At 42.2% G+C, this 23926-nt stretch overlaps 1 protein-coding gene across 1 annotated transcript in view; it reads left to right on the top strand.

Moving 5' to 3' along the window:
- The window catches only part of bod1l1 (biorientation of chromosomes in cell division 1-like 1), a 47565-nt gene extending 29050 nt beyond the window's left edge, over window positions 1–18515 (top strand). The window contains exons 16-27 of the mRNA XM_079839019.1: window positions 84–139; window positions 5733–5781; window positions 5887–5988; window positions 6081–6157; window positions 6317–6374; window positions 7436–7512; window positions 7796–7853; window positions 11969–12045; window positions 12279–12336; window positions 13705–13807; window positions 15962–16036; window positions 17947–18515. Of these exons, the coding sequence (XP_079695145.1) occupies window positions 84–139; window positions 5733–5781; window positions 5887–5988; window positions 6081–6157; window positions 6317–6374; window positions 7436–7512; window positions 7796–7853; window positions 11969–12045; window positions 12279–12336; window positions 13705–13807; window positions 15962–16036; window positions 17947–18043 (887 nt within the window). The 3' untranslated portion in view covers window positions 18044–18515. The remainder of the gene's footprint in view (window positions 1–83; window positions 140–5732; window positions 5782–5886; window positions 5989–6080; window positions 6158–6316; window positions 6375–7435; window positions 7513–7795; window positions 7854–11968; window positions 12046–12278; window positions 12337–13704; window positions 13808–15961; window positions 16037–17946) is intronic.
- Window positions 18516–23926: the final 5411 nt, after the last annotated feature.

A 23926-nucleotide genomic window follows, 5' to 3' on the forward strand; every position in this document is an offset into this window, starting at 1 on the left:
AAGAGTCTCAGTTGAACCCGCAGTGTGCTGTTCTCCACACACCCTTCTGGTCATGTGACCGTTTTTCTGCTCTTTCCCATAAGGCTCTTCTTCACAACCGAAGGAGATGGAGCCAGCTGTAGAGGAGGAGCCAAAAGAGGTGCATTTGTTTGTGTGTTTAGATTCTTCAGTTTAATTTACAGGTAAAAAACATCCAATCATTATCTTCCGCTTATCCAGGGCTGGGTCGCGGGGGCAACAGTCTAAGCAGAGATGCCCAGACTTCCCTCTCCCTAGCCACTTCCTCCAGCTTGTCCTAGGTCTTCCCCGGGGTCTCCTCCCAGTGGGACGTGCCCAGAACACCTCCCTGGGAAGGCGTCCAGGAGGCTTTCGAAATAGATGCCCGAGCCACCTCAGCTGGCTCCTCTCGATGTGGAGGAGCAACGGATCTACTCTGAGCTCCTCCCGAGTGACCGAGCTTCTCACCCTATCTCTAAGGGAGCGCCCAGCCACCCTACGAAGAAAGCTCATTTCGGTTCAATTCTTGTCCTTTCAGTCATGACTCACAGCTCATGACCATAGGTGAGGGTAGGAACGTAGATCGACCGGTAAATCGAGAGCTTTGTCTTACAGCTCAGCTCCTTCTTTACCACGACAGACCGGTACATCGACCGCATTACTCCAGAAGCTGCACCAATCCGTCTGTCAATCTCCCGTTCCATTATTCTCTCACTTGTGAACAAGACCCCAAGATACTTGAACTCCTCCACTTGAGGCAGGAGCTCTCCACCAACCTGAAGTGGGCAAGCCACCCTTTTCCGACTGAGAACCATGGCCTCAGACTTTGAGGTGCTGATTCTCATCCCAGCCGCTTCACACTCGGCTGCAAACCGCCCCAGTGCATGCTGAAGGTCCTGGTCTGAGGAGGCCAACCTGACAACATCCATAAAAATTATGAACAGAACCGGTGACAAAGGGCAGCCCTGCCGGAGTCCAACATGCACCGGGAACAAGTCTGACTTACTGCCGGCAATGCGGACCAAGCTCTTGCTCCGGTCGTACAGGGACCGAACAGCCCCTCGGACCCCATACTCCCAGAGCACCCTCCACAGGACGCCACGGGTAACACAGTCGAATGCCTTCTCCAAATCCACAAAACATGTGTGGACTGGTTGGGCAAACTCCCATGAACCCTCTAGCACCCTGGAAAGGGTATAGAGCTGGTTCAGTGTTCCACGACTGGGACGAAAACCACACTGTTCCTCCTGAATCCGAGGTTCCACTATCGACCGAATTCTCCTCTCCAGTACCCTGGCATAGACTTTCCCGGAGAGGCTGAGAAGTGTGATCCCCCTGTAGTTTGAACACACTCTCCGGTCCCCCTTCTTGAAAAGAGGGACCACCAACCCGGTCTGCCAGTCCAGAGGTACTGTCCCCAACCGCCACACGATGCTTCAGAGGCGTGTCAGCCAAGACAGCCCCACAACATCCAGAGACTTGAGGTACTCGGGGCGGATGCCTTGCCATGCAACCGAGGAGATTTTTAACTACCTCGATGACTTCAACCCGGGTGATTGATGAGTCCACCTCCGAGCCCTCAGCCACTGCTTCCTCAATGGAAGACGTGTCGGTGGGATTGAGGAGAACCTCGAAGTATTCCTTCCACCGTCCAACGATATCCCCAGTTGAGGTCAACAGCTGCCCATCTCCACTGTAAACAGTGCTGGTAGGGCATTGCTTCCCCCTCCTGAGGCGTCGAACGTTTTGCCAGAATCTCTTTGAGGCCAACCAATAGTTTTTCTCCATGGCCTCACCGAACTCCTCCCAGGCCTGTTTTTTTTTGCCTCCACGACTACCTGGGCTGCAGTCCATTTGGCCTGCCGGTACCTGTCAGCACAAGCCATCCAGGCCCGATAGGACTCCTTCTTCAGCTTGACGGCATCCCTTACTTCCGGTGTCCACCACCGGGTTCGGGGATTGCCGCCTTGACAGGCACCGGAGACCTTACGGCCACAGCTCCGAGCGGCCGCGTCGACAATGGAGGTGGAGAACATGGTCCACTCGGACTCAATATCTCCAGACTCCCTCGGGATCCGGTCGAAGTTCTGCTGGAGTTAGGAGTTGAAGATCTCTCTGACAGGGGGTCGGCCAAACGTTCCCAGCAGACCCTCACAGTACGTTTGGGTCTGTCCAGCTTCCTCCCCTGTAATTGGATCCAACACACCACCAGGTGGTGATCAGTTGACAGCTCCGCCCCTCTCTTCACCCGAGTGTCCAAGACATACGGCCGGAGCTGAGATGACCACAAAGTCGATCATCGACCTTCGGTCTAGGGTGTCCTGGTCCCACGTGCACTGATGGACACCCTTATGCTTGTACATGGTGTTTGTTATGGACAAGCACAAAAGTCCAATAACAGAACACCGCTCGGGTTCAGATCAGGGGGGCCGTTCCTCCCAATCACGCCCCTCCAGGTGTCACTGTCACTGGCCACATGGGCGTTGAAGTCCCCCAGTAGAACGACGGAGTCTCCAGTCGGAGCACTTTCCAGCACCCCTCCCAGAGACTCCAAGTACTCCGGGTACTCCGCACTGCCGTTCGGCCCATAGGCACATATGACAGTGAGAGACCTATCCCCGACCCGAAGGCACACATGACAGTGAGAGACCTATCCCGACCCGAAGGCACACATGACAGTGAGAGACCTATCCCGACCCGAAGGCGCAGGGAAGCGACCCTCTCATTCACCGGGGTGAACTCCCACACATGGCGGCTGAGCTGGGGGGCTATAAGCAAACCCACTCCAGCCCTCCGCCTCTCACCATGGGCAACTCCAGAGTGATAGAGAGTCCAGCCTCTCTCAAGAAGTGTGGTTCCAGAGCCCAAGCTGTCCGTGGAGCTGTGCCCGACTTGCTCCAGTTGGTATCTCTCGACCTCCCGCACAAGCTCAGGCTCCTTCCCCGCCAGCGAGGTGACATTCCACATCCCTAAAGCCAGTTTCCGTGTCCGGAGATCGGGTCGTCGGGGGCCTCGCCTTCGACTGTCGCCCAATCCACTATGCACCGGCCCTTTACGATCCCTCCTGCAGGTGGTGAGCCCACGGGAGCCCCACATCGCTCATTCGGGCTGGGGGAGGTCCGGCAACCAGGCGCTCGCATACGAGCCCCAACCCCGGCCCTGGCTCCAGGGTGGGGCCCCGGCTGCGCCATGCCGGGCGACGTCTCGGTCCTTGATTTTTCATTGGTCAATATTTCTGGACCTCTCTTAGTCTGACCCGTCACCAAGGACCTGTTTGCCTTGGGAGACCCTACCAGAGGCATATAGCCCCGTACAACATAGCTCCTAGGATCATTCGGGTACTCAAACCCCTCCATCACGATAAGGTGACAGTTCAAGGAGGGGCAGAAAAAAACACTTAATTCTAATTTTAAGTCGAATTTTTTAATAATCAATTTGAAAAAATTATTAAAAACAGAGACAAAAAGTCTTAATTTGACCTTCCACAATGTAAGGCCTTAAAAATGTCTTAAATTGGAGAAATTCTTACATTTAATATAATGCTGTTAAATTAGGCCCCTATGATTTCTGCAGTGACGAAAATCTGGGCAGAATTGCAGAATCCATTCATATAAATGTAATTTACTGTATAATGCAGAATGTCACAGGATGTAAAATTTTGGATGAATAAATCAAAAGTAGGTCTGTCACTTAAAGGGACAGTTCACCCATTAATGAGAATCCTGTCATCATTTACTCGCCCCCATGTCGTTCCAAACCCATCAGACTTTCCTTCCTCATATAAAGCCATCGAGTCTCTTCAGAACATCTGGAATAATCCACTCGATCCGTTTGGATCAGTTTTATGATCTGAACTTCCTGAAGCGTCAGTGGAAGTTGCTTAGACTGTCAATGGAGGGACAGAAATCTTTCCCATTTCATTAAAAATATCTTCATTTGTGTTCCGAAGATGAACGAAAGTCAGTCAAATTTAATCTAATCTTTAAAACCGAGTCCAGAAAAACTAAAACAGAATAAACTATAAAACAGATTTCATAGGGCCCTATATTAAATTGCATGTCCTTTCTCAGGATTTTCTAAACCTCCGTAAATCAAGACCCATTTAATGACATGCAAATTGAAGAAATTAAGTCTTGTTTTCTGAGAAATTGAACAAAATTAAGTGAGTTTATGCTTAAAACAAGCACAAATATCTGTCATTGGCTATGAAAATTACTTACATTTCTTTAAGTTTAATTAAGTTGATTTTTTTTAACCCATTGGCAGATATTTGTTCTTATTTTAAGCATAAAATCACTTTCACAAGATTTCCCAATCTCAAACGTTAAGCTATTTTTTTGTGTGAAATTAATTAAAAAGTTATGGAGGAAATTGTTTTCTCAAACTTTGAAGTGTCACTAATATAAAACTCATTGTGTGCTTAGACATTTACATTAGAGAACATATTGACATGTTGTGTTCCCTTCACTTTATTCCTTTAATTTGTCTTAAAAAGGTTTTTAAATGTACCTTCAGAAACCCTGGGTCAGTTCATGTATTTATGTGAATATAACAAAGAATTGAGTTTCTGAAATAGTTTATGATGGAAATGAGACCCATGACAACGTCACTCTCAAACCAGTGTTATTTATATACTATTAAAATATACATATTTTGAATTGGCTTTTGTTTTTATATTTTCAGTTTTCATTTTAATTAAGTTTGTCATTTTAGGTGCTTTTACCAATTTAATTAGAAATTTGTTTAGCTATAATTAATATTTATTTTAGTACTTGAACTTATTTCAGTTAGTTTCCAAGGCAGCATTTTCATATATATATATATATATATATATATTTAAGATAAAATATAAAAAACAACAAATTACATTTGATTTCATTTCAGCTTTATTTAAATTAAGAGGCACTGATTAGTTTGAGATTTTGGTTTATTTTTCCTCCGTAACATGTCTTTCTTCAGACTGGTGGAAAGAAAACATCCAAAATACACTTTTAAGAGCATCTTTATCAGTTTGCATCAGTAGATTTCAGTCACAATACATATCTTTAAAGAGTTCGTTCTCCACTTCGGTAACACTTACACACACCAAAACTTACAGTTTTATTCATATCTATATTCTGAAGATTTCTTGTGAGGGATTTGTTCGTATATCCTTCACACTAATTTATATAACATGTTATTCCTAAAAACATGGTGAAAATTTGTTTTTTTCCGACTGTTGACAGTATTTTCTGATTTATTAAGTAATAAAAAGAGAAATCTAAAATTCCCTCGCTAAAAACCTTTAAATCTAATATATCAACACAATCAAAAAATAATTTTGAATCTGGCTTCATCCAATGTTCAGATTTATGTGCTCGAAATTAGTTCATATTTCATTAGAAAATGCCTCATTTGCACACTTAAACATTTAAGAAAACTTGTAATACAAAACTATATATATATATATATATATATCTCTTTTGCCTTAACAACAATGATTTTAATTGTTTCAGGTTTTTTAGTTAACAGTTTCATCACTGTTCAGAGCAAAATAATAAGTTGTTAATTTAAAGATTAAATGAACCTGGAAGCTGCTTTCAGAAGTTAAATTTAAACTTTTTCTCCAGATTAGAGAGAAATGTCATGTCGTCACATTATACAAAATCTTAGACTATGATGAGATGTTTATTCCAGGTCATGTGATCAATGTTTTGTTTATGATGGGACTGAAGTGTTTGTGTTTTTATCAGCAGGGCCGCAGGAGTCGACGCTCCGCTGCTCAGATCAGAGACACTCCCTCAGGTGAGGGCCTGATACACACACACACACACACACACACACACACACTCTGTCTGTCTGTCTGTCTGTCTGTCTGTCTGTAGAGAATCAGTTTCTCTCTTTCTGCAGTGAAACCTGCCCTGAAACGGAAGAGATCAGACGAGCTTCTCTGCTCAACAGCGGAAGTGAAGGAGGAGCCAGAACAAGCAGCCAAACACAGACGAGATGACGGTCAGTTGTACGGTTATCCACCGTCCGTGCTCATTCATTGCAAGTGTATGTGAAAGTCATTTTACTCCTTCCATCTTTGATATTTCTCTCAGTGAGTCCATCTGAAGATCAGGACGTGATCAAAGCCAGCGATGAAGATGAGGAGAGGAAAGAGGAAGAAGATGTGACTGTAAGCAAACAAACACTCCTGACAATAAACCATCAGACATATGAATCAATGACTGACGTGTGTGTGTGTGTGTGTGTGTGTGTGTGTGTGTGTGTGTGTGTGTGTGTGTGTGTGTGTGTGTGTGTGTGTGTGTGTGTGTGTGTGTGTGTGTGTGTTCAGAGGAAACCCGCCCGCCGTGGACGACCCCCCAAAGCTTCCTCCGCCACTGATGACTCGGGTACGAAAGCAGTGACATCCCATCATACACAGCCTTTGATACGCGTGTTCGGATTTCACTTCCACACACTCATCTGATCACACACACGTTACACTAGCGCAGGATAACACTAATGATCATCCTCATGAGCGGAGAAATTAAAAGCCATCTGTATAGTATAAAGTTTATACTGAGAAACAAAATAAAATTAGAAACCTATTTAAAATATACTTTTTTCAAAGTTAAATTAGTACTTTTTACTTATTATAGTACTGTTATAGTACTATATTTATTGACTTTATTTTAGTACAATATTTTACTTATTTCAATCAATTATTTATTTGGTTACGCTTTATTTTAAGGTGAAGTAATTCCATTGTACTTTAAGTACTGAGTAATATTAATGAACTACATGTGCTTACTATAGAGTTACGGTTAGGGTTAGTTACTTATGTATAATTTACTGTTATTACTATAGCAACTACATGTAGTAACGTGTAACTACGTCACCTTAAAATAAATTGTTACTATTTATTAATTTTTTTTTAGGGCTGTCAAAAGATTAATCGCAACCAAAATAAAAGTTTGTGTTTACATAATATATGTGTGTGTACTCTGTTAATTATTATTTATATATAAATACACACACAAGCATGTATATATTTAAGAAAAAAATATTATTTTTCTATATAAAACATTTATATTTATATATATTATAGGTTATATAAATGTATATACAGTATATACATGCAAATATTTCTTAAATATATACATGAATGTGTGTGTATTTATATATAAATAATAATTAACAGAGTACACACACATATATTATGTAAACACAAACTTTGATTTTGGATGCGATTAATCGCGATTAATCTTTCGACAGCCCAATTTTTTTTATATATATATATTTTATGATGACTTTTTTTCCTTACTCATTATAGTACAGTTTATTATTATTGTTTATTATTAACTGTAATTATTTGTCTGTTTTAATCTGTTTATTTTAATCTAATTAATTATTTTACTCTTTGTACTGTTATATAGTACTATTGATTTACTTATTTTGATATTTCTCTCAGTGAGTCCGTCTGAAGATCAGGACGTGATCAAAGCCAGCGATGAAGATGAGGAGAGGAAAGAGGAGGAAGATGTGACTGTGAGCAAACAAACACTCCTGACACTAAACCATCAGACATATGAATCAATGACTGACGTGTGTGTGTGTGTGTGTGTGTGTGTGTGTGTGTGTGTGTGTGTGTGTGTGTGTGTGTGTGTGTGTGTGTGTGTGTGTGTGTGTGTGTGTGTGTGTGTGTGTGTGTGTGTGTGTGTGTGTGTGTGTGTGTGTGTGTGTGTGTGTGTGTGTGTGTGTGTGTGTGTGTGTGTGTGTGTGTGTGTGTGTGTGTGTGTGTGTGTGTGTGTGTGTGTGTGTGTGTGTTCAGAGGAAACCCGCCCGCCGTGGACGACCCCCCAAAGCTTCCTCCGCCACTGATGACTCGGGTACGAAAGCCGTGACATCCCATCATACACAGCCTTTGACACGCGTGTTCGGATTTCACTTCCACACACTCATCTGATCACACACACGTTACACTAGCGCAGGATAACACACATGATCATCCTCATGAGCGGAGAAATTAAAAGCCATCTGTATAGTATAAAGTTTATACTGAGAAACAATATAAAAATAGAAACCTATTTAAAATATAATTTTTTTCAAAGTTAAATTAGTACTTTTTACTTATTATAGTACTGTTATAGTATGGAAGCCCGTTTCCGCCACTAAATAAAAAAAAAAACCCAGTAATTGTGACTTTTTATCTCAGAATTCTGACTTTTTTTCTCACAATTGTGAGTTATAAAGTCGCAATTGCGAGTTATAAAGTCATTGATCTGCCGACACATGGTGAGTTGTGAACACATTAATGAGTATTTTAGCTGTAGTTTTAGCTGCTAATGATGGAATGATTGAATCTGAACGGCATTAATATCTCTGAGCAAACGCGCTCTTGAGGGGATTTTAAGCGCAAGCTTTGGCGCAGAAACAACAGAACGAAAGTGAGGGGCAACGTTCATTTAACATATTCTGTGGTGTTATTATGGAAATATGATCCCCAGAACTCCACCACCCTCAGAATGTGCTGTAATTCACGATGTCCTTAGAGAACGAGTGTGTCCAGTAATGACACGTCCAGTATGATCTGCGCTACATACACTCACCTGAGGGTGGCGCTGTTCTGGATCATAGTTCATTAATAACGTATTAGAATATGCTGTAATGCAAGATTTCGGAAGATCTCCGAATTCTGACTTTATAACTCGCAATTGCGACTTTATATCTCTGAATTCTGACTTTATATCACGCAATTGCGACTTTATATCTCTGAATTCTGACTTTATAACTCGCAATTGCGACTTTATATCTCCGAATTCTGACTTTATATCACGCAATTGCGACTTTATATCTCTGAATTCTGACTTTATAACTCGCAATTGCGACTTTATATCTCCGAATTCTGACTTTATATCACGCAATTGCGAGTTTATATCCCTGAATTCTGACTTTATATCACGCAATTGCGACTTTTTATCTCAGAATTCTGACTTTATAATTCGCAATTGCGACTTTTTATCTCAGAATTCTGACTTTATATCACGCAATTGCGACTTTATATCTCAGAATTCTGACTTTATATCTCGCAATTGCGAGTTTATATCTCCGAATTCTGACTTTATAACTCGCAATTGCGAGTTTATATCTCAGAATTCTGACTTTATAATTCGCAATTGCGACTTTTTATCTCAGAATTCTGACTTTATATCACGCAATTGCGACTTTATATCTCAGAATTCTGACTTTATAACTCGCAATTGCGACTTTATATATCAGAATTCTGACTATAACTCGCAATTGCAACTTTATATCTCAGAGTTCTGACTTTATAACTCGCAATTGCGACTTTATATCTCCGAATTCTGACTTTATATCACGCAATTGCGACTTTATATCTCAGAATTCTGACTTTATAACTCGCAATTGTGAGTTTATATCTCCGAATTCTGACTTTATATCACGCAATTGCGACTTTATATCTCTGAATTCTGACTTTATAACTCGCAATTGCGACTTTATATCTCAGAATTCTGACTTTATAACTCGCAAATGCGACTTTATATCTCCGAATTCTGACTTTATATCACGCAATTGCGACTTTTTATCTCAGAATTCTGACTTTATATCACGCAATTGCGACTTTTTATCTCAGAATTCTGACTTTATAATTCGCAATTGCGACTTTTTATCTCAGAATTCTGACTTTATATCACGCAATTGCGACTTTATATCTCAGAATTCTGACTTTATATCACGCAATTGCGACTTTATATCTCAGAATTCTGACTTTATAACTCGCAATTGTGAGTTTATATCTCCGAATTCTGACTTTATCACGCAATTGTGACTTTATATCTCCGAATTCTGACTTTATAACTCACAATTGCGACTTTATATCTCAGAATTCTGACTTTATATCACGCAATTGCGACTTTATATCTCAGAATTCTGACTTTATAACTCGCAATTGCGAGTTTATATCTCAGAATTCTGACTTTATAATTCGCAATTGCGACTTTTTATCTCAGAATTCTGACTTTATATCACGCAATTGCGACTTTATATCTCAGAATTCTGACTTTATAACTCGCAATTGCGACTTTATATATCAGAATTCTGACTATAACTCGCAATTGCAACTTTATATCTCAGAGTTCTGACTTTATAACTCGCAATTGCGACTTTATATCTCCGAATTCTGACTTTATATCACGCAATTGCGACTTTATATCTCAGAATTCTGACTTTATAACTCGCAATTGTGAGTTTATATCTCCGAATTCTGACTTTATAACTCACAATTGCGACTTTATATCTCAGAATTCTGACTTTATAACTCGCAATTGTGAGTTTATATCTCCGAATTCTGACTTTATCACGCAATTGTGAGTTTATATCTCTGAATTCTGACTTTATATCACGCAATTGCGACTTTATATCTCTGAATTCTGACTTTATAACTTGCAATTGTGAGTTTATATCTCCGAATTCTGACTTTATCACGCAATTGTGACTTTATATCTCCGAATTCTGACTTTATCTCGCAATTGCGAGTTTATATCTCCGAATTCTGACTTTATAACTCGCAATTGTGAGTTTATATCTCCGAATTCTGACTTTATCACGCAATTGTGACTTTATATCTCCGAATTCTGACTTTATAACTCACAATTGTGACTTTATATCTCAGAATTCTGACTTTATATCACGCAATTGCGACTTTATATCTCCGAATTCTGACTTAATAACTCGCAATTGTGAGTTTATATCTCCGAATTCTGACTTTATCACGCAATTGTGACTTTATATCTCCGAATTCTGACTTTATCTCGCAATTGCGAGTTTATATCTCCGAATTCTGACTTTATAACTCGCAATTGCAACTTTATATCTCAGAGTTCTGACTTTATAACTCGCAATTGCGACTTTATATCTCCGAATTCTGACTTTATATCACGCAATTGCGACTTTATATCTCAGAATTCTGACTTTATAACTCGCAATTGTGAGTTTATATCTCCGAATTCTGACTTTATCACGCAATTGTGACTTTATATCTCCGAATTCTGACTTTATCTCGCAATTGCGAGTTTATATCTCCGAATTCTGACTTTATAACTCGCAATTGCGAGTTTATATATCAGAATTCTGACTATAACTCGCAATTGCAACTTTATATCTCAGAGTTCTGACTTTATATCACGCAATTGCGAGTTTATATCTCCGAATTCTGACTTTATAACTCGCAATTGCGAGTTTATATATCAGAATTCTGACTATAACTCGCAATTGCGACTTTATATCTCCGAATTCTGACTTTATATCACGCAATTGCGACTTTATATCTCCGAATTCTGACTTTATATCACGTAATTGCGACTTTATATCTCAGAATTCTGACTTTATAACTCACAATTGCGACTTTATATCTCAGAATTCTGACTTTATATCACGCAATTGTGAGAAAAAAAGTCAGAATTCTGAGATAAAAAGTCGCAATTACTGTTTTTTTATTTTTTTTATTTAGTGACGGAAACGGGCTTCCATAGTTATAGTACTATATTTATTGACTTTATTTTTGTAAAATATTTTACTTATTTCAATCAATTGTTTATTTGGTTACGCTTTATTTTAAGGTGAAGTAATTCCATTGTACTTTAAGTACTGAGTAATATTAATGAACTACATGTGCTTACTATAGAGTTACGGTTAGGGTTAGTTACTTATGTATAATTTACTGTTATTACTATAGCAACTACATGTAGTAACGTGTAACTACGTCACCTAAAAATAAAGTGTTACTATTTATTTTATTTTTTTATATATATATTTTATGATGACTTTTTTTCCTTACTCATTATAGTACAGTTTATTATTATTGTTTATTATTAACTGTAATTATTTGTCTGTTTTAATCTGTTTATTTTAATCTAATTAATTATTTCACTCTTTGTACTATTATATAGTACTATTGATTTACTTATTTTGATATTTCTCTCAGTGAGTCCGTCTGAAGATCAGGACGTGATCAAAGCCAGCGATGAAGATGAGGAGAGGAAAGAGGAGGAAGATGTGACTGTGAGCAAACAAACACTCCTGACACTAAACCATCAGACATATGAATCAATGACTGACGTGTGTGTGTGTGTGTGTGTGTGTGTGTGTGTGTGTGTGTGTGTGTGTGTGTGTGTGTGTGTGTGTGTGTGTGTGTGTGTGTGTGTGTGTGTGTGTGTGTGTGTGTGTGTGTGTGTGTGTGTGTGTGTGTGTGTGTGTGTGTGTGTGTGTGTGTGTGTGTGTGTGTGTGTGTTCAGAGGAAACCCGCCCGCCGTGGACGACCCCCCAAAGCTTCCTCCGCCACTGATGACTCGGGTACGAAAGCCGTGACATCCCATCATACACAGCCTTTGATACGCGTGTTTGGATTTCACTTCCACACACTCATCTGATCACACACACGTTACACTAGCGCAGGATAACACACATGATCATCCTCATGAGCGGAGAAATTAAAAGCCATCTGTATAGTATAAAGTTTATACTGAGAAACAAAATTAGAAAGATATTTAAAATATATTTTTTTCAAAGTTAAATTAGTACTTTTTACTTATTATAGTACTGTTATAGTACTATATTTATTGACTTTATTTTAGTACAATATTTTACTTATTTCAATCAATTATTTATTTGGTTACGCTTTATTTTAAGGTGAAGTAATTCCATTGTACTTTAAGTACTGAGTAATATTAATGAACTACATGTGCTTACTATAGAGTTACGGTTAGGGTTAGTTACTTATGTATAATTTACTGTTATTACTATAGCAACTACATGTAGTAACGTGTAACTACGTCACCTTAAAATAAATTGTTACTATTTATTAATTTTTTTTTAGGGCTGTCAAAAGATTAATCGCATCCAAAATAAAAGTTTGTGTTTACATAATATATGTGTGTGTACTCTGTTAATTATTATTTATATATAAATACACACACAAGCATGTATATATTTAAGAAAAATGTATTATATTTATATATATTATAGATTATATAAATGTATATACAGTATATACATGCAAATATTTCTTAAATGTATACATGCGTGTGTGTATTTATATATAAATAATAATTAACAGAGTACACACACATATATTATGTAAACACAAACTTTTATTTTGGATGCGATTAATCGCGATGAATCTTTTGACAGCCCTAATTTTAATCCAATATTTTTATTTGACTTGCTCGTTATAGTACTGTATGTATGTATTTATAATTTAATTAATGTATTTATTTATTTTAATCTAATCTTTATTTGTTTTTACTCGGGTAATTCCTTTCTATTGTATTTATCTTTCTTTTCATCTGTTTATTCATTTATGTTAATCTGATTTTGGATTACAATCGTTTTTTTTTCCTTACTCGTTATACTACTTTTATAGTATTTTGATTTATCAATTCTCATTTTCTAATTTTTTTTATTTTTTTATATATACTTATTTTAATGTAATTTTTTGTCTGTTTTAATCTAATTATTTATTTTACTCTTTGTATTATATAGTGCTGTTCATTTGCTTATTTTAATCCATTTAAAAAAAAAAATCTCAGTTATTTTAATCAAATTTATTGAATATTTTAAAAAAAAATTGTATACATTTTTCACACTTTTCCTGTGTACGTTTCCCGGTTGTCCCTGTGGGCGGCAGTTCTCTGGGATTTCAGTCTGTTCCTCCATTCACAGATACAGGAACGTCAGAGAAAAGAGACGGAGAAAAGGAGGAGGAAGAAGAGGAGAACAAACCCCGAGCCACGACCCGCGCCTCGTCCCGTCTGGAGGCAGAGAAGTACGGCTGGATCACACCTGTCAATCATCCTCACACACGCCCGTGATCACACCTGTCAATCATCCTCACACACGCCCATGATCACACCTGTCAATCATCCTCACACACGCCCATGATCACACCTGTCAATCATCCTCACACACGCCCGTGATCACACCTGTCAATCATCCTCACACACGCCCGTGATCACACCTGTCAATCATCCTCACACACGCCCGTGATCACACCTGTCAATCATCCTCACACACGCCCGTGATCACACCTGTCAATCATCCTCACACACGCCCGTGATCACACCTGTCAATCATCCTCACACACTCCCGTGATCACACCTGTCAATCATCCTCACACACGCCCGTGATCACACCTGTCAATCATCCTCACACACGCCCGTGATCACACCTGTCAATCATCCTCAGACACGCCCATGATCACACCTGTCAATCATCCTCACACACGCCCATGATCACACCTGTCAATCATCCTCAGACACGCCCATGATCACACCTGTCAATCATCCTCAGACACGCCCATGATCACACCTGTCAATCATCCTCACACACGCCCATGATCACACCTGTCAATCATCCTCACACACGCCCGTGATCACACCTGTCAATCATCCTCACACACGCCCGTGATCACACCTGTCAATCATCCTCACACACGCCCGTGATCACACCTGTCAATCATCCTCAAACACGCCCGTGATCACACCTGTCAATCATCCTCACACACGCCCATGATCACACCTGTCAATCATCCTCACACACGCCCGTGATCACACCTGTCAATCATCCTCACACACGCCCGTGATCACACCTGTCAATCATCCTCACACACGCCCGTGATCACACCTGTCAATCATCCTCACACACGCCCGTGATCACACCTGTCAATCATCCTCACACACGCCCGTGATCACACCTGTCAATCATCCTCACACACGCCCGTGATCACACCTGTCAATCATCCTCACACACGCCCGTGATCACACCTGTCAATCATCCTCACACACGCCCGTGATCACACCTGTCAATCATCCTCACACACTCCCGTGATCACACCTGTCAATCATCCTCACACACTCCCGTGATCACACCTGTCAATCATCCTCACACACGCCCATGATCACACCTGTCAATCATCCTCACACACGCCCATGATCACACCTGTCAATCATCCTCACACACGCCCATGATCACACCTGTCAATCATCCTCACACACGCCCGTGATCACACCTGTCAATCATCCTCACACACGCCCGTGATCACACCTGTCAATCATCCTCAAACACGCCCGTGATCACACCTGTCAATCATCCTCACACACACCCATGATCACACCTGTCAATCATCCTCACACACGCCCGTGATCACACCTGTCAATCATCCTCAAACACGCCCATGATCACACCTGTCAATCATCCTCACACACGCCCGTGATCACACCTGTCAATCATCCTCACACACGCCCGTGATCACACCTGTCAATCATCCTCACACACGCCCGTGATCACACCTGTCAATCATCCTCACACACGCCCGTGATCACACCTGTCAATCATCCTCACACACGCCCGTGATCACACCTGTCAATCATCCTCAGACACGCCCTTGATCACACCTGTCAATCATCCTCACACACGCCCATGATCACACCTGTCAATCATCCTCACACACGCCCGTGATCACACCTGTCAATCATCCTCACACACTCCCGTGATCACACCTGTCAATCATCCTCACACACTCCCGTGATCACACCTGTCAATCATCCTCACACACGCCCATGATCACACCTGTCAATCATCCTCACACACGCCCATGATCACACCTGTCAATCATCCTCACACACGCCCATGATCACACCTGTCAATCATCCTCACACACGCCCGTGATCACACCTGTCAATCATCCTCACACACGCCCGTGATCACACCTGTCAATCATCCTCAAACACGCCCGTGATCACACCTGTCAATCATCCTCACACACGCCCGTGATCACACCTGTCAATCATCCTCACACACGCCCATGATCACACCTGTCAATCATCCTCAAACACGCCCAGGATCACACCTGTCAATCATCCTCACACACGCCCATGATCACACCTGTCAATCATCCTCATGTCTGTCGTTTGTGTTTCAGGAATAAACCCAGCAAACCGTCCACACGAGCTCTGAGTAAACTCAGCGGGAAAGAGGAGAACTCCCCGAACACACGGTCTGACTGTCTGTCTGTCCATCTGACTGCCTGTCTGTCTGTCCATCTGACTGCCTGTCTGTCTGTCTGTCTTTCCATCTGACTGCCTGACTGCCTGCCTGTCTGTCCATCTGACTGCCTGACTGACTGCCCTTCTAACCGTCTGTCTGACTGCCTGTCTGTCTGTCCATCTGACTGCCTGTCTGTCTGTCCATCTGACTGCCTGTCTGTCTGTCTGTCTTTCCATCTGACTGCCTGACTGCCTGTCTGTCTGTCCATCTGACTGTCTGTCTGTCTGTCTGTCCTTCTAACCGTCTGCCTGACTGCCTGCCTGTCTGTCTGTCTGTCCATCTGACTGCCTGTCTGTCTGTCTGTCTGTCTGTCTGTCTGTCCATCTGACTGCCTGTCTGTCTGTCTGTCTGTCTGTCCATCTGACTGCCTGTCTGTCTGTCCATCTGACTGCCTGACTGCCTGCCTGTCTGTCTGTCTGTCCATCTGACTGCCTGACTGTCTGTCCTTCTAACCGTCTGTCTGACTGCCTGTCTGTCTGTCTGTCTGTCCATCTGACTGCCTGTCTGTCTGTCTGTCTGTCCATCTGACTGCCTGTCTGTCTGTCTGTCTGTCCATCTGACTGCCTGTCTGTCTGTCTGTCTGTCCATCTGACTGCCTGTCTGTCTGTCTGTCTGTCCATCTGACTGCCTGTCTGTCTGTCTGTCTGTCTGTCCATCTGACTGCCTGTCTGTCTGTCCATCTGACTGTCTGTCTGTCTGTCTGTCCATCTGACTGCCTGCCTGTCTGTCTGTCTGTCCATCTGACTGCCTGACTGTCTGTCCTTCTAACCGTCTGTCTGACTGCCTGCCTGTCTGTCTGTCCATCTGACTGTCTGTCTGTCTGTCCTTCTAACCGTCTGCCTGACTGCCTGCCTGTCTGTCTGTCTGTCCATCTGACTGCCTGTCTGTCTGTCTGTCTGTCCATCTGACTGCCTGTCTGTCTGTCTGTCTGTCCAACTGACTGCCTGTCTGTCTGTCTGTCTGTCCATCTGACTGCCTGACTGACTGCCTGCCTGTCTGTCTGTCCATCTGACTGCCTGACTGTCTGTCCTTCTAACCGTCTGTCTGACTGCCTGCCTGTCTGTCTGTCCATCTGACTGTCTGTCTGTCTGTCCTTCTAACCGTCTGTCTGACTGCCTGCCTGTCTGTCTGTCCATCTGACTGTCTGTCTGTCTGTCCTTCTAACCGTCTGCCTGACTGCCTGCCTGTCTGTCTGTCTGTCCATCTGACTGCCTGTCTGTCTGTCTGTCTGTCTGTCTGTCTGTCCATCTGACTGCCTGTCTGTCTGTCTGTCCATCTGACTGCCTGTCTGTCTGTCCATCTGACTGCCTGCCTGTCTGTCTGTCTGTCCATCTGACTGCCTGTCTGTCTGTCTGTCTGTCCATCTGACTGCCTGTCTGTCTGTCTGTCTGTCCATCTGACTGCCTGTCTGTCTGTCTGTCTGTCCATCTGACTGCCTGTCTGTCTGTCCATCTGACTGCCTGACTGACTGCCTGCCTGTCTGTCTGTCTGTCCATCTGACTGCCTGACTGTCTGTCCTTCTAACCGTCTGTCTGACTGCCTGCCTGTCTGTCTGTCCATCTGACTGTCTGTCTGTCTGTCCTTCTAACCGTCTGTCTGACTGCCTGCCTGTCTGTCTGTCATTCTAACTGCCTGTCTGACCGTCTGTCTGTCTGTCTGACTGTCTGTGTAACTCTCTCTCTCTCTGTCTCAGGTCTGTGAGTGAGTGAGTGTGTGTGTGTGTGTGTGTGTGTGTGTGTGTGTGTGTGTGTGTGTGTGTGTGTGTGTGTGTGTGTGTGTGTGTGTGTGTGTGTGTGTGTGTGTGTGTGTGTGTGTGTGTGTGTGTGTGTGTGTGTGTAACTCTCTCTCTCTCTGTCTCAGGTGTGTGAGGGGACGGAAGCGTGACATTAGTCCTCCAGTCTCTCGTACTCGAGGACAGAAAACTGAAGATCCTCCGGCAAAACGAGCCAAACGATGAACCCAGAGCCGCTCTTCAGCTCCACCTCATCATGTTCATGAGTGTGAGTGAGAGTGTGAGTGAGAGTGTGTGTGTGTGTGAGTGTGAGTGAGTGTGTGAGTGTGTGAGAGCGAGAGAGAGCAGCTGAGAAATGAGTCTCTATCAAGAGCTGATTTTCAGACTGACAGCTGGTGTGTGAGTGTGAGTGTGAGTGTGAGTGTGTGTGTGTGTGTGTGTGTGTGTGTGTGTGTGTGTGTGTGTGTGTGTGTGTGTGTGTGTGTGTGTGAGTGTGTGTGTGTGTGTGAGTGTGAGTGTGAGTGTGAGTGTGAGTGTGAGTGTGAGTGTGAGTGTGAGTGTGAGTGTGAGTGTGAGTGTGTGTGTGTGTGTGTGTGTGTCATATTTCTGTCACCATAAAGATGCTCATTCTGTGAATGTCATTATTGTTCCATTTTATATTTTTACCTTTTTATTATAAATCCCAGTACTGATCCGAGACCTGGTCTGTGCTGTTTTATTTATATTCTGTGTTGTGTGAGATGAGGAGTCATGTGACGCGATGCGAGAGAAGTTCGCCTAGTAGCGAGTTTGCTACAATTATCCTTTTAATAATCTTGAACCGATGAAAACTGTACAGTGATTTAAGCAGCACTGGAAATAAAGACTGGCTAAAACGTGGAAATCTTCAGCTGGTGCGGAGATGAAAAGGCAGATGGGCGGGAGCTAATGCTAGAGCTAACGCTAGCAGATCCTGAGACCTCTGACGATTTCGGCAAATTTTGGTCCTCCGACAGGGACTTCCTGTTACGGGCGGCGGGAATTAAAGGCAAACTTTGCTGGGAGGACAATCATATTATGTTTTTTTCCCTGATTTCGCCAGAGCAACACAGCAGAAGCGAGAAATTCAAGTCGATTCGTTGATTCTGTCGTTCGATATTAATTTTTTTTATTTTTGCTTTTAACTTTTGAACCGTTTCAGATTCGGGACGTCATGCCGAGTCAACTGATATTCAATTGTACCATATCGGCCATTTTGGCTGTTGGCCATTTTGAATTTGTGCTAAAATGCTGTATTTTATGAACTCATGAACGGATTGTTATGAAACTCGGTATGCAGTCCTTCCAGAAAAATGCGGCCTTTTTTTGTGATTGTTGCAGGCAAAAATCCTTAATTATGCGGCACGTTTTCTTAGAAAATGCGATGAAAATGTGGGATATTTATGTGATTTTATGCGATAAAATTGCGGGAACTTGCAAAAACTGCGTTTTGATGAAAAAGAGAAAAAAAGCGGTAGCTACAAAACAGACATTTGAGTGCTTCCAGTGCACAAAGTGCGATCTCTTAAAGGGTTAGTTCACCCAAAAATAAAAATGGTGTCATTAATGACTGAGCCTCATGTGGTTGGACACCCGTCAGACCTCCGTTCATCTTCAGACACAAATGAAGATATTTTAGTGTAAATCTGATGCTCTGAAAGGCCTCCATTGGCTCAACTTTACACTCTCAAGACCCTTAAAAGACACTAAAGACTAAAGTTACAAAGTCCATCTCACTACAGCGGCTCTACAATAACTTTATGAAGACGAGAATAGTTTCTGTGCGCAAAAAAACCCTAAATAACGACTTATATAGAGATGACGATTTCAAAACACGGCATCATGAAGCTTCGAAGCGTTATGAATCAATGAGTCGATTTGGCGGTTCAGAGTGTTATGAATCAGTGAGTCGATTCAGCGGTTCAGATCGTTATGAATCATCGAGTCGATTCAGCGGTTCAGAACGTTATGAATCAGCGAGTAGATTCAGCAGTTCAGAGTGCGTGTCAAACCGCTGAAATACGTGACTTTGGCAATCCAAACCACTGAATCGACTCACTGATTCATAACGCTCCGAACCACTGAATCGACTCACTGATTCATAACGCTCCGAACCGCTGAATACGCTCCGAACCACTGAATCGACTCATTGATTCATAACGCTCCGAACCACTGAATCGACTCACTGATTCATAATGCTCCAAACTGCTGAATCGACTCACTGATTCATAACGCTCCAAACTGCTGATTCGACTCACTGATTCATAACGCTCCAAACTGCTGAATCGACTCACTGATTCATAACGCTCCAAACTGCTGATTCGACTCACTGATTCATAACGCTCCAAACTGCTGAATCGACTCACTGATTCATAGCGCTCCAAACTGCTGAATTGACTCACTGATTCATAACGCTCCAAACTGCTGATTCGACTCACTGATTCATAACGCTCCAAACTGCTGATTCGACTCACTGATTCATAATGCTCCAAACTGCTGAATCGACTCACTGATTCATAACGCTCCAAACTGCTGATTCGACTCACTGATTCATAACGCTCCAAACCGCTGAATCGACTCATTGATTCATAACGCTCCGAACCACTGAATCGACTCACTGATTCATAACGCTCTGAACTGCTGAATCGACTCACTGATTCATAACGCTCCAAACTGCTGATTCGACTCACTGATTCATAACGCTCCAAACTACTGAATCGACTCACTGACTCATAACGCTCCAAACTGCTGATTCGACTCACTGATTCATAACGCTCCAAACTGCTGAATCGACTCACTGATTCATAACGCTCCAAACTGCTGAATCGACTCACTGATTCATAACGCTCCAAACTGCTGATTCGACTCACTGATTCATAACGCTCCAAACCGCTGAATCGACTCATTGATTCATAACGCTCCGAACCACTGAATCGACTCACTTATTCATAACGCTCTGAACTGCTGAATCGACTCACTGATTAATAACGCTCCGAACCGCTGAATCGACTCACTGATTCATAACGCTCTGAACTGCTGAATCGACTCACTGATTCATAACGCTCCGAACCGCTGAATCGACTCACTGATTCCTAACGCTCCAAACCGCTGAATCGACTCATTGATTCATAACGCTCCGAACCACTGAATCGACTCACTGATTCATAACGCTCTGAACTGCTGAATCGACTCACTGATTCATAACGCTCCGAACCGCTGAATCGACTCACTGATTCATAACGCTCTGAACTGCTGAATCGACTCACTGATTCATAACGCTCCGAACCGCTGAATCGACTCACTGATTCATAACGCTTCGAAGCTTCATGATGTGTGTTTTGAAATCGTCATCACTCCGGGAAACTGCTTTGCTTTGGTGTTTTGCTGTTATTTTCATTGGCCAATGGGAGTTTGCGGCTTCATCATGGTTTCAGCGATGTCGATGGTTTCAGCGATGACGTTCACGTCGGGTAATCACGTCACTTCAAAACGTTCCCATGGCAACAGGGGGAAATGGCGGCTCTTGTGTGAAGTAAACGAACATTTTTCAAGTTTCTGCTAATATATGCCTTTTTTGCAACGAAAATGCGGGGATTATGAAATCATGCTAGCGCCGCATATTTTACACGTGAAAGTGCGGCGTATTTGAAAAAATGCTGATTATGCTTTAAATCATGCGATCGCATATTCGTGTTTTTCTGGAGGGACTCGGTTTGGGTCATCAGCTCGATGCCCTGAAGGAGAAGTTTCGAAACAGCGCCACCTAGTGGAGAATTTATTTTTCAAACGCTTATAACTTTGGGTGTGGTTGACTTATTTTCATGGGAGTAACTTTCCCTGTCTCCTGAACCGTTGCCGAGTCCAACGATACCAGACTTGGCGTATGGTTTGTGCAGCGTTGTAATTTAACGCTTATAAAACGTTAGCTGATATCTGTGAAACCGCTAGTCCGATCGAGACGAAACCAGCGTCAGAAGTTCAGAAACATCGGTCGATAGCGAAACGCTAATGCCCAAATGTCCAAATATTAATAGTAAGGGAGTAAAATCCAATCAAAGTCAGGTGTCAGGCATTTTTTACCTGTTTTTTCATATAAATGTCTATAACTCCAAAACGAAAATTCACCAACATTGACACACACATGTATGGGCTCACTCTGAGGTGGGATTGAGCCTCTTGAGGTATTCTATAATAGAACAAAACATGAAATCCCCATAGACTACAGTGCGGTCTTCAGCCTTTCTGCCTAAAATCATCTTTAAAGGTCCCATGGCATGGCATTTTTCTATTATTTTATAATGTTTCCTGAGCTGTACTTATATTGTTAGTATGACTTTTACATCATAAAATGTCATAATTTAGAAATAAAAGGCATTTTTTCTATACTGCTGTTTGCCCTGTGGCTGAATGCCCTGCTTCAAGAGGCGTGTCTGCTGTGAGACTTCAGTAAAAACACCCACTGTTGTGATTGGCTGACATCTTTGCATTTTAAATGAGCGGAGGGGGCGTGGTTTAACGAGGCACGAGTCTGCCAGAGAGACGGATGGACCTGAGTTCACTTCACATCAGTTCTCAGCATGTCTGAACTGTTTTAGTTACAGCATATACTTCAGGTTATTAGTTTATTTCTAGTCGGAGGGGCTGTCACTCATGTCAGAAAGTTAGTAACTTTAGTAAATTATGGATCAGCGCTGACTCGAGACGCGAACCGTTTAGAACGATTCAGTCCGATTTGGTGAACTGATTCGGTTCACTAAAAAGAACTGGTTCAAAAGAAAGATCGTTCGCGAACCGGACATCACTAATGTACCAGAGACGGAGATCAGCGATTGCTAACAAAGTTATTTATAGTAACTACTGAGTTATGAGAGCGCTGTCAGTCAGCGCGAGTTTATTGTGTTTGTATCTGAGAGTTCTGAATAAACAGTCACACCGAGTCCGTCTTCATCATTATTCTACCAACTTTGTAACACATGCAAAGTACCATTACAGCGAGATGAACGAGTTAAAAGTAAGTGTTGATAATAGCATTATTTTTAAAATAAAATAAAAGCGTCAGTGACGCGCGTTGAGTACACAGCGCAAACAAAGACACAACAGCTGTAATCGAATGTAATCCAGTTTATTGTGGGGAAAGCTGCCTAGCCTAGCCGGATACCCTCACGCTTACCCCCCGTCTGCTTAATCTCACCCGCGTTCGGCTCCTCCGCTGTGGGCCAGATGCAGTACTGGGGGTCGGGGATGTTGAAGGCCGAGCTTCGGCGTGTGTGAGGTTTATCTCTGCTGATGTTAAACAGAAAAGACTGTATGCACATTTTAGAACAGATAGACGCGACAAGGACGTACAAAAACACTGACTCACAAGATATAAAACACGAAAACACCGTTCTGTCTGGAGAGAGAGAAGCCGCTGCGTGTCCACAAATAATAAATAATTAGCTACACATCAGAAATCACTGATCACAGATCAGAAGGAACTGAAAAAAGACTTCTGTTTTCATTTGTACATCCAAACACTGAGAAACTGCCAGTGTTCACTCGTTCACAAGTAACGTTAATGATCTCGAGCGTTTGCATGGGCGTGCCTGATTCTCTGGGCGGAGGAAAGGGAGGAAACCGTTCCTGCTTGGACGTCAAACCAGGAGACTTCAGGATTGGCTCGTCTGGCCTGTCATTTTCTCAAAGGCAGAGAAAGACAGCCAGAACTCGGGTTTACACCGATCAACATTTCTATCCACTTGGGGACAATATTCAGGCTAGGGGAACTCATATTAATGTTGAAAAACCTCATAAAATGAAAATTTCATGCCATGGGACCTTTAAATGTGTGTATTTGCTCATGTTGATCTGACACACACACACGTTGGCATGTCTCGTCTTCTTCTTTGTGCTTGGCCCCGATATATTTTTATTTGTAACTGTATACAATATACACACGTTAAGAATACTTCTTTGGTTATTGGTTACATTTAAAAATTGAGGAGAGTTTTGAACTTCATCGGACTTCTCTTGAACGAGTCATTGGACTTTTGTTAAAACGTTGTTGTGCGCTGTTCATGTTGAAGCGCAATTTTTCTGTTGGTTATTTGG

Source organism: Gobio gobio, assembly GCF_949357685.1.
Source record: "Gobio gobio genome assembly, chromosome: 16".
Classification (NCBI taxonomy): domain Eukaryota; kingdom Metazoa; phylum Chordata; class Actinopteri; order Cypriniformes; family Gobionidae; genus Gobio; species Gobio gobio.